This window comes from Cucurbita pepo, chromosome LG17 (genome assembly GCF_002806865.2).
Source record: "Cucurbita pepo subsp. pepo cultivar mu-cu-16 chromosome LG17, ASM280686v2, whole genome shotgun sequence".
Taxonomy (NCBI): domain Eukaryota; kingdom Viridiplantae; phylum Streptophyta; class Magnoliopsida; order Cucurbitales; family Cucurbitaceae; genus Cucurbita; species Cucurbita pepo.
In genome coordinates, this window is record NC_036654.1 from 6,097,758 (window position 1) to 6,110,446 (window position 12,689).

Consider the following 12,689-nt stretch of genomic DNA (forward strand, 5'->3'; position numbering starts at 1 on the left):
ATCATGATACTTGGAAGGGATTCTTCATCTTGATGAAAAACCTCTCACAAGCACTCTCTTTCACGTATACAAAATCCCTCCCAAGTTTAGTCACTCACCGGATTCCACAATCCCGTTCTAAGGCCGGAGAATAGTGGAGAAGACACTAGTGGTGGTTCGAAATCGGTTCGTGAGGCAAAAGGAGTTTGAACTACAAAAGGTTAGTATTTAAACTCATTAAGTTTTAATACTTATGAACATGCTAGTCATTTACAATAATTGATGTTCTAAAAGTGCCTAAGATCCAAATTGCTTCCGCATGTGTTATATTAACACCATCAAATCTTAACCGACCATATTTGGATTCCATTTATAAACAAAGCTATGATATTTGCCTAAGAATATATCAAGAATATTAAAATGTGTTGATATTACAACTTCCTAAAAGATATTACTTCCTAAAAAAAAAAATCAAACTTCTTAAAAAAATATTGTTCACGGGGTTTCTTTAAAAAAAATATGTCCATTTTATACGATCTTGTTCAATCATGCGTTCACAGTGTCACAATCGCACTCTTGCAGTAATAGATAGTGATTGTGCGACACTTGTTCTAATCTAACGAACAAGTTAGTCGTGTGAAATTTGCACTTCGCAGACAATCTCGGCATACCCTTAAGCCTCGAGTCACGTTTGAGAGAAATGTTTTAGAAAACGTGAAGAGTGAAATACGTTGAAAACAATTTTAAAGAAAACAATGCTATAAGCTAAAAGTGTGTAGACAACAATTACTTTGATAGCATATAATCAAGGTAGGAAGAATTGACATCAAGTCACATCCTCCTACGGTACATTTTGGGGCATGTTAGCTCTGACGGTATAGACATGATTTTGGTGACCAATCATACACTCGCGCATTGACACAACAATAATAGTAAAAACCTATCTAACATAAAAGCAAGTAAAATAGCTTTGTGATAAGGTAACCCTAATCCTCAGCACAACGATCCTAGATTTTGTTGAATCAAGAACCCTTGAATCAAGGTAATTAACACCCTTTGTAAGAAATTTGGATCAATCAAGAGATAAGGCTAGAATTATATCACTTCTTACGATCGAAAGATCTAGAAGCAAGATTTGGAATTTTGTTCTAAATTGAATCACTCCACAATCGAACTTGATCAAGGCTTGATTGAGTGACTCGGATGCAATTCTACCACAAGAATTGTTTGAAACTTAGAAATGCCAAAATTGATGCTCGGATTTCTAAGGAAAACGTCTAAATTCGAGATCTCAATTTCATTCATCCACCAATCTGATTTTTACATAACATATTGTGAGTATTTATAGTCTTCCGACAAAAGACATTTGTGGCCGGGATTTATTCCCGATCCCCTCTAATCTCCACAAAAGACGGAGTCAAATTGAACATTTGACCCTTACATAATTTATGAAATTAAAAATAATACATTACAACAAATGTTAGTAGCTAAGGAGACAAACTTGAAATACTGTTGTCTACATTTTAATACATTTTTTTAATCTTCTTGACAATAGGTCCATTTGGAACATCGTGATTTTAATTCTTATCAGTTTGGAACGGGCATGCAATCACAAACAACACGTCCTGGACATCCGACATGCAATCACAGACAACACGTCTTGAATAAGCATCGTCGTGACACATGACAATATGTCTTGGACATCTGACATGCAGTCATAAAATAAAGTGTTTTTATTTTTATTTTTTATTTGTTATGAAAAGATGAGATTCTTATCTTTTACACATCAAATTCAATGGAATTTGTTTTGAGTCAAAAGATTGTAAGGTAGAAAATGAAGAATATCTTCCCACAAATGAGTTATGAAAAGTATTTTTTTTTTTTTTTTTTTTTTTTTGTGAAAAAGTTAGATTCATATATAATGTTGAAGTATAGGATGCCTTTATTCGTTTTGTATTATTGAACGGATTGGATAAATGCAACCTTACGTGTTTATGCCCTATTGATATATACGAATTTTGTAGCCATTGACATACAAATAGTTACTCGAAGACGGGGCACTCACCCAAACCCTACATGTCGTTCTTTCACTCTGCTTTCAACATTTTCTTATATCTCCTATGTTATGATCATATTATCTGCAAAATCAATAGTTGAAAAGATATTAGACTCGAAATTGATCAGTAGAAATACTTCCTTTTTTGACCGAATATAAATGTGAAATTGGGTGAATATAAACCAGAATCGTTTGACTAAAATTGTATTCTTTCCTTCTCATCTTCTTCTTCTCCTTCAACTATTCTTCACCCTTTTCGATTATCGTAAACAGGTCCATGAGATCGAAATTACCCAAAGAAGCAATCACGCTCCCAAGACCCAAAAATTTAATCGAGAAGCGTGTCAGCTAACGTGAAAGAACGATCTCGAGAATAAAGTTAGAACGACTAAACACTGTAAATATAAGAAAAACACTCCCACAAAAGATAAAGTAACCTATATGCTAAATATTCTTGGTGAACAATTTGACGGAATCAACTTCAAGCTTGTCACATGGAGTCCTATAGGCATGGAACCACAAACCTTTATATTTGTAATAGTTCAAGCATAAGATGTTCATCGCTAATAGATATTGTCTGCTTTGTCCTGTTACGTATTGTCGTCAGCCTCACGATTTAAAAAGAAAATGTAGAACCTCACAATCCATTTCCATCATATATTGTCCGCTTTAACCTATTGTGTATTACCATCAACCTCACGGGTTTAAAATGCGTCTACCAAGTAGAGATTTCCACCTTCGTAAAAAATGCTTGTTTTCCTCTCCAATCGATGCAAGATTTCACAATCTCTCGTAATTTTATAAAGATAAAGATGTCGGGTACAAATGAAGATGGTATTCCTTAAATATAAACTCATGATCTTTCTCTTTAGCTAATGGGGTCGGTGGTAGACCCCACATGTTGTCAACTATAAAGGAACCACAAAATCCTTCACCCTCTTCACACAAAAACAAAAACACAACTTCCATAAAAGAGCGGCCACTCTGCAACTTCGCCGGAATCCATGGCAGCTTTCCGGAAGCGGGAGGAGAACTACTACTACTTCGTCGAGCAAAGAACCAAAATTTCCCGACCACTGCAAAAGGTCGTGAACGACGGCGAGCTTCACCACCTCCCTCGGCGTACGAACAACTTTGATCACGATCTGTTCTTCGATTACCCGGCCCCATCCCGTGTCGGAGAAGTTAGGAGCACCATTGATAGCAAAGAGGCCGCTGAGAGGTACGGCGGAATTTCCATCATCGATTACTACATCACCAAGAAACCGGCGGCGGCGGCGGCGGCTTTCAGATTTCGCAATTAGAAGTTTGGAATCGATTGTAATTATCTAAAAATATTATCCAATATCTATAACATATGACTAATTACCTATAAATCAACTCTCCAAGACATGTTTTGTCTCATTTAATTTCATCAAATAACTTAATTTAATCTTAAAACATAATTTGTTTAGAAATTCTAGAAATTAAATAATTTTGACCAAAACCCATTCAAAGTTCATAACAAGATTCTCAAACAAGATGGAATCAATACTTTGGTGTTCTAACTTGATGAATAAGCTAAGTATGCTTTCAAAAGACGCAAATTAATACTCTTTTTCGTAAAAGTTTTAAAATATTCTTGAAAATCGTGAATATCAAATTTAATCTAGACAATAATTATAATCATAGTCATATCGTTTCAAGTTCGGTTGAACATTCTAATAGATTTTTACTTCAAAGAAATATTTATGAAATGGTACGGATAATAATAATAAAAATTAGCCCATATCATTTGCAAAATTAGCCCATATCAATATCGTACACGTGTTCCTTTAAGTGATTTTGTTTGAAGCATCTCGATGCTACTTACTACTTCTTAACCCTACATTCATTTAAGGAAGCTGATTCTGAGAGTTACTAATAATTCTCGTACCCAAACACTTGTCAAAATTTTCTAAATATGGTTTTCCGATCAAACAAGCATATATAGAACACAAAATTACAAACAATCCGCACCTTCATCATTTATTTTGCTTATCATTTGTGATAGAAGCTTCAAGACTATCAACAATGGCAGCCGTGAGAGGTTTTAATATCGTCCATGCCCTTTTCTTAGTTCTTGCTTGGGAGTGTTGTGCGAGGTTGGGTGCCACTTTTAACGATGTCACCGGTGTTATAGGTAAAAGCCGAAACCATCGGTTTTCTTTTCGTTCATTTGGTGATCATTATATTGGAATCTCGAAATTTGACCATACCGCCATCCAGAGTCCAGAAGTGAGTGTCGACGACAAAGCTTCGTCTTTTCGTAATGAAATTAAGAAAGGTGGCGCGGGATTTGTTGGTCGTGAAGTACCAAATATCAATGGGGGCGGTGGGTATTCTAAGGGTCATGAAATTATTAGGAAGAGGGGTGGAAACATTGTTTATTCTTATGGTGGAAAAATTCTTCCTCTTGGTTTGAAGAGAAGTGGCAATGGTGGAGATACCAGCTCCAAGGAGCTGGGAGCTGATGTTTTGGATGGCGGCAACATTCGTTTGAAGAGTAGTGACAATGTTGTTGGTTCTCATGGTGGAGCCGGCAGCTCCAAAGATCTGGGAGCTGCTGATTTGGATGGTGGAAAGATTGATTTGAAGAGTAGTGGAAACGATGTGGGTTCTCATGTTGGACACATCAGCTCCAATGAGCTGGGAGCTGCCCGTTCGGATGGTGGACACATCAGCTCCAATAATCTGAGAGCTGCCCGTTCGGATGGTGGACACATCAGCTCCAATAATCTGAGAGCTGCCCGTTCGGATGGTGGAGGAATCAGCTCCAATAATCTGAGAGCTGCCCCTTCGGATGGTGGAGGAATCAGCTCCAATGATCTTGGAACTGCCCGTTCGGAGGGTGGACACATCAGCTCCAATAATCTGGGAGCTGCCCGTTCGGAGGGTGGACACATCAGCTCCAATAATCTGGGAGCTGCCCGTTCGGATGGTGGACACATCAGCTCCAATGAGCTGGGAGCTGCCCGTTCGGATGGTGGACACATCAGCTCCAATAATCTGAGAGCTGCCCGTTCGGATGGTGGACGCATCAGCTCCAATAATCTGAGAGCTGCCCGTTCGGATGGTGGAGGAATCAGCTCCAATGATCTTGGCACTGCCCGTTCGGATGGTGGACACATTAGCTTCAAAAGTAGTGTTAATATTGTTGGCTTTTATAGTGGAGAAATCAGCCCCAATGAACTGGGAGCTGCTGTTTCAGATGGTGGAAACATCAACTCCAATTATATGGGAGCTGCTGATTCGGATAGTGGCAACGTTAGTTTAAATAACAGTGGCAATATTGTTGCTCCTCGTAGTGGAGAATTCAGTTCGAAGAACAGCGACAGTGTTGTCTCAAATGGTGGCAAAATTGATTTGAAGTTGGCTGGCAATGTTGAGTCTCATGGCCTTGCAACTACGACCAGTAATGGCACTGTGGCTGCTACTCATTGAAATTCCCAAAACTACTTTAACTGCCATGGTGAAGTGGGAAACAGTTTTGACGTTTGTATTCTACCGAGGTAAAAGTTATAAGATAGAATAGATTGCTAATAAAAGTTCATACCATTTGTAGATTTGTATATTCCTTGATTAATAAATCGAAAGATTGTTCGACTTGTTCATTCACAAATGTTTAGAGAAATTTTCAAATTTTGTAACGTCTCATGCTCAAGATTCGGATTATGATTCTAAACTTGATTTTGACACTTGATCCAAATTCTGGGCATGAATAGTTACAAATGGTATTAGGACAATATCTCTCTTGGTAAGATGTAATTCGAGGACGAATCAAGACAGAAATTGATGGATATGTGGCACTTTAGTAAATGGTATTATCCTACTTTTTTTTTTTTCTACATTTATGTATTGTTGAAATATCATCACTAGCCTAATAAAGTCAATCACTAGCCCAATAGAGTCAAACCCAATAATAGTACGAGCTCATTGTATATTTTAAGTAGAGATTTTAGGAAAGATACCATAAAGATTTGTTAGGTCTAGATTGCGTAGGCTCTAGTATAAATACCCCCCACCCTACCTAGGTTATTCATCCAAGAAATCCAAAAACAATAAAGAGTAGTAGTATTCTATGTTTTGTATTCTCTTCTCGATTGGTCTTAATAAAGAGTTTTCTTCTCGATTGGTCTTAATAAAGAGTGCGAGTGTTTCGAGAGTTGTGTTCAACATTTGGTATCAGAGCGAGGTTAGTGTAAGTTATCTGATCTCTTGGAATTTGGTCTTAATAAAGAGTTCTCTTCTCGATTGGTCTTAATAAGGAGTGCGAGTGTTTCCCACAGAGAGTTGTGTTCAACATTTGGTATCAGAGCGAGGTTAGTATAAGTTATCTAATCTCTTGGAATTCTTAGTATGCTCTGTGGTTACAGCTTTGTCTGATCTTCCACATCAGAAACGATTTCTTGAGATTAGTAGTGAGTGAGTTTCTTTTGTGTCATCAGTAGTCTGTGACTCTGCAAGTCTTGTGTCGAAAGAGCTTGTTTGGTATTACTGAGGTATGGCTAACACGATGGGTGATTTCCAAATCGTTGGAGGAATCAAGAAACTCAACAACAACAACTAAAACATGTGGGCAACATGCATGATGTCCTATTTACAAGGACATGATCTTTGGGAGATCGTTGGCGGGTGCGAAACTACGCCGCCAGAGGATGATTCTAACGGCGCCTTGCGCAAATGGAGAATCAAAGCAGGCAAAGCAATGTTTGCCTTGAAGACCACAATCGGAGAAGAGATGTTAGAGCATATTTGGGATGACAAGACACCGAAAGAAGCATGTGACACGTTCATGATGTTGTTCTTAAAGAAGAATGATACAAGGCTACAACTTCTGGAGAATGAGTTGTTGTCAATTTCACAACGTGACATGACGATTGCTCAGTACTTCCACAAGGTCAAGTCGATCTGTCGGGAGATTACTGAACTAGACTCAAAGTCTGCCATTGTAGAATCTCGAATGAAGAGGATTATAATCCACGGATTGCGACCGGAATATCGAAGCTTTATTATTGTTGTACAAGGATGGCCCACTCAACCATCACTTGTAGAGTTCGAAAATTTGTTATCCAGCCAAGAAGCCATGGCTAAACAAATGGGAGGCATCACATTGAAGGGTGAAGAAGAAGCACTCTACACATGTGAAAGTCGGAGCAATAATAGGTCGTCTACCAAACGTGGATACAATGGTGACAAAAGAAGAAGCCACCAAGGAACTTCACAACCCGAGAGAGCTCAGAAGAACGACAACAAGAGTTTCCAAGAAAAGAGATTTAGAGGTATTTGCTATAATTGTGGGAAAAAGGGCCACATGTCTAGAGATTGTTGGTCCAAGAAAAAGTCTATTGAAAGTAATGTGGCAATATCCAAAAAGAAGATAGAGGATGAATGGGATGCAAAGGTACTATGTCTCATAGAAGAAGACGAGCTAGCACTCATGGCAACAATGGAAGACCATATCAATTATGTGAATGAATGGATCATTGATTCAGGATGTTCAAACCACATGACTGGCGATCAGAGAAAATTGCAAGACAAGAAAGAGTACAAAGGAAGTCGTATGATACGCACAGCAAATAACACACAGTTATCAATTGCTCAAATTGGCAATACGACAATCATGCCTGGCAATAAGTCTGATACAGTGTCACTACATAATGTTTATCATGTACCGGGTATAAAGAAGAACTTGTTGTCAGTGTCACAACTAACAACATCAGGAAGCTACGTCTTATTTGGGCCAGAAGATGTAAAAGTTTATCAAGATGTTAAGATAATAGGAAAGCCAATAATAGAAGGACGAAGAGTGGAGTCTGTCTACGTCCTATCTGCAGAGCCTGCCTATGTTGACAAGATCCGAAAGAATGAGACGACAGATCTATGGCATGCAAGATTGGGACATAATAGCCACCATAAGTTGAAGCTGATTATGGAGAAATCCATGCTCAAAGATCTACCTCAACTTGAAGTCAAAACATACGTTGTCTGCGCTGGATGTCAATATGGTAAAGCTCATCAATTACCATACAAAGAGTCAAGTTTCAAAGCAAAGAGACCATTAGAGTTAATTCACTCTGATTTGTTCGGCCCAGTCAAACAAGCATCGATCAGCGGAATGCGGTATATGGTGACATTTATTGACGACTACTCAAGATACGTGTGGATTTTCTTTATGAAAAAAAAGTCTGAGACGTTTTCAAAGTTTCAAGAATTCAAGATGATGGTTGAAGAAGAAGTAGGAGTGAAGATTCGTTGCCTACATTCAGACAATGGCGGAGAATACACGTCAGATGAGTTCGATCAATATTTACACGAGTGTGGGATACGACGTCAATTTACATGTGCCAACACGCCACAACAAAATGGTGTAGCAGAAAGAAAGAATCGACACCTTGCAGAAACCTGTCGAAGCATGTTACACGCAAAGAACGTTCCAGGAAGATTTTGGGCTGAAGCTATGCGAACTGCTGCCCATGTGATCAACAAGTTTCCTCAACCAAAGCTAGGATTCGTCTCACCATTTGAGATACTATGGGATATGAAACCTACCGTTAGTTACTTCCGAGTATTTGGTTGTGTTTGCTATGTATTTGTGCCTGACCATCTACGTAGCAAGTTTGTCAAGAAAGCAGTCAAGTGTGTATTTGTTGGATTCGACAATCAAAGAAAAGGATGGAGGTGTTGTGATCCAACAAGTGAAAAATACTATACATAAAGAGATGGAGTTTTCGATGAAGCATCTTCATGGTGGTCCTCGGAGAAGAAAGTCTTACCAGATTCAAACATCGAAGAAATTCTACAATAGAAGATGGGGAGCAAACTACACAAATTCAATCAAATGTTGATGCACCTGAAAATCCAAGTGACATTGATATTGACAAGCAAGAGGTGACTCAATCAAGCGAATCTGATAAAAATGAAACGACACATCAACAACTTAGGCGATCAAATAGAATCCGAAGGCCAAATCCTAAGTATGCAAATGCAACTATTGTAGAAGATAGAGTTTACGAACAAGAGACATGAAGAAGCATCACAAAACTCGGTTTGGCAGAAAGCGATGGAGGAAGAAATTATAGCCCTGGAGCAGAATCAAACTTGGGAACTAGTGCCAAGACTAGGAGATGTCAAACCCATCTCTTGCAAGTGGGTCTACAAAATAAAGCGTCGACCGGATGGATCAATCGAGAGATACAAGGCTCGACTCGTGGCTCGAGGATTTTCTCAACAATATGGACTAGACTATGATGAAACATTCAGTCCAGTGGCAAAGATTACTACCGTACGAGTCCTGCTAGCACTCGCAGCAAGTAAAGATTGGAAACTATGGCAAATGGATGTGAAGAATGCCTTCTTGCACGGAGAGTTAAACAGGGAGATTTATATGAACCAACCAAAGGGATTTGAGAGTGCAGCTAATCCTAATTATGTATGCAAGCTTAGAAAAGCTCTTTATGAACTGAAGCAAGCACCGAGAGCTTGGTATGGTAAGATTGCTGAATTTCTTACCCAAAGTGGTTATTCAGTTGCGCATGTAGACTCAAGCCTATTCATCAAAGAAAGAGAAGGAAATTTGACAATTGTATTGGTCTACGTGGATGATTTGATTATCATCGGGGACGACGAAAGAGAAATTTATCAAACAAGAGAAAATTTATCAGTACGCTTTCAGATGAAAGAGCTTGGAGAGCTTAAACACTTCTTAGGCCTAGAAGTTGATCGCACAGATGAAGGATTGTTTCTCTGCCAACAAAAGTATACAAGAGATATGCTTCAGAAGTTCAACATGTTAGAGTGCAAGCAATTTCAACACCGATGGAGACAAATGCCAAGATTTGTGCACATAAAGGCAAAGAGTTGAACGATGAAACAACATACCGACAACTAGTAGGTAGTCTTATCTACCTAACTTTAACTCGACCTGATATCTCTTATGCAGTTGAGGTTATGAGTCGATACATGCAAAGTCCAAAGAAGCCTCATCTGGATATAGCTCGACGGATCTTGAGATATGTCAAAGGTACAATCGACTATGGTCTTTTGTACAAAAGAAGCAAAGATTGCAAGCTAGTTGGATACTGTGATGCTAACTGTGCAAGAGACCACGATACTCGGAGGTCAACCACTGGGTATGTGTTCAAGTTTGGTTCGGGAACAATTTCTTGGTGTAGCAAGAGACAACCAACAGTATCATTATCAACTACAGAAACAGAGTATAGAGCAGCGGCTGGAGCAGCTCAGGAAAGTACATGACTGAAACTCTTGATGGAAGATTTGCACCAGAAAATTGACTATCCAATATCACTTCTTTGCGACAACCAATCTGCGATTCGCCTAGCAGAAAATCCGGTGTTTCATGCTAAAACAAAGCATGTGGAGGTGCACTACCATTTCATTAGAGAGAAGGTCCTAAAGGAAGAAATCGAGATGCAGCAGATCAAGACAGATGACCAAGTGGCAGACTTGTTTACAAAACGGCTGAATACTGGCAAACATGAGAGTTTTCACGGTCAACTCAACATGGTGCAACGAATGAGAACTAGTGCTGAGGGGGAGTGTTGAAATATCATCACTAGCCCAATAGAGTCAATCACTAGCCCAATAGAGTGAAGCCCAATAATAGTACAAGCCCATTGTATATTTATTTTAGCAGAGATTTTAGGAAAGATACCATATGTTTAGGAAAAAGATTCAAATTTGTTAGGTCTAGATTGTGTAGGCTCGAGTATAAATACCCCTCCACCCTACCTAGGTTATTCATCCAAGAAATCCAAAAACAACAAAGAGTAGTAGTATTTTACATAGTGTCTTGTATTCTCTTCTCGACTGGTTTTAATAAAGAGTGCGAGTGTTTCCCACAGAGAGTTGTGTTCAACATGTATTTCTCATCGTTATTAAGCTCTATCCCATATTGTTTAAGGTCTATCTATAAGCAATGATGTTTGTCACAATCTTGGAGCTACAAAGAGTCATGACAACGTTGTTGTTCCTCACAGTCTTAAAACTACTAAGAAGTGACGCTAACCTTAATATTTTTCATGGTTTCAAACATGGTCTCGGATTTAAAAAGGACAACAAATTTTTTTTTCATGGTCTCAAATATGATCAAAATTACAAAGAGTGACGACAACCTTATTGTGTTTTATGATCTCAAAACTATAAAAGTATCAACAACCTTATTATTTGGTCTCGAAACTATAATGAGTGGCAACAAGCTCCTCATGGTTCCAGAATTACAAAGAACAACGATAATCTTATTTGTTTTCATAGTCTTAAACGTGGTCCGAAAACTACAAAAAATTACAATTACCTTGTTGATTTTCATGATCTCAAACATGGTCTCACGACTACACTGACAACCTCATTCTTCCTCATGTTCGATATAGATTTGTATGAATGGTATAGAGTGCATGTTTTTATTTTATTTAATTTTTTTTTTTTACCAAGTTGGATAAAATTTTACTTATAAGAAAATGATTAAAAGATTTATAGAAAATTCAAAATTTACACCCACTAATATTTTGATCTAAAAAATATAAAATAGAAATTATATATATTTTTATTTAAAAAACTCATATTAATAGACTATATCCAATGTAATTTTCTTTAAAATGGTTTAGTTAAACATTCTATATTTGGAATACTCGGAAACACACAAAATTTGAGAGGCTCTCTAAATTTAATGTAGTTTTCCCGTCAAACTATAGGTAGAGGTTCACATTATCACCTTCGCCATTGCTACTCTTCATTATTTGTGAAACGAGCTTGTAACCCTACAACTTAAAGACACTTCACCATGGCCATGGCGAAAGGTTTCAAGCTCTTTCACACCCTTTTCTTATTGATTGCTTTGCAATGTTGTGCGAAGGTGAGTGCCACTTTTGGTGATGCCACTGGTACCGTAAATTAAGATGGTCAATTTTCATTTCGTGCAGCAGTTGCACCAATTGAAGGTATTTCACAACCACCCGCTTTTACACCAATTGAAGGTAGCACACAGGTCCCAACAGTTGCACCTATTGGAAGTAGCAATAACATTGATCTTGCTTCTAAGGGTTATTGGAAGTAGCACTGTCTATTTTGTTGCTCGAGAAATTAGAATGCATGACAAGACCAAGCATCGTGGTATCCACACTACAAAGAGCAAGACCAATTCTCATGGTATCCAAACTACAAAGAGCTCGAACAACTCCAAATAGTGTTAGCACTATTCGCATTGAAATTTTGTTAGTGTGCATTAGCAAAGCTAAAAACCTAAGCTAAATTGAATCGCTGATAAATTCATTATTTTTGTATTCCTAAAAAAAATCATTATTTCGTTTTTGTATCTCTCTCTGATTTGAGCGTGATATCGTATCACTCAACACTATGACATGTATATGTCACAACCCGATTTTAGCGGAAAAAGCTAAAATAAAAATAAAAATAAAAATAAAATAATAATAATAATAAAAAACACTACAATTAAAAACAAAACCAAAATCAATAAAAAAAAGTATTCAAATTATTTACAAATGTGAGTGTGGGATACAAATTTAAACAAAATAAACTAGAAGGGATGATGGGCGTTTTTTTTTTTCTTCAGGAAACCTCCAACGAAAAATAGAAGTTAAAGAAGGGTATTTATGCACAT

The 12,689-nt window shown here is 37.8% G+C and overlaps 1 protein-coding gene across 1 annotated transcript; it reads left to right on the forward strand.

Annotated features, from left to right (window-relative positions):
- The first annotated feature begins 4,087 nt into the window (after window positions 1-4,087).
- On the forward strand, window positions 4,088-5,497 carry LOC111778808 (uncharacterized PE-PGRS family protein PE_PGRS54-like). Its single transcript, XM_023658783.1, has one exon. It carries the CDS (start codon window positions 4,088-4,090, stop codon window positions 5,495-5,497), a length of 1,410 nt encoding a protein of 469 aa, XP_023514551.1.
- The last annotated feature ends 7,192 nt before the right edge of the window (window positions 5,498-12,689 follow it).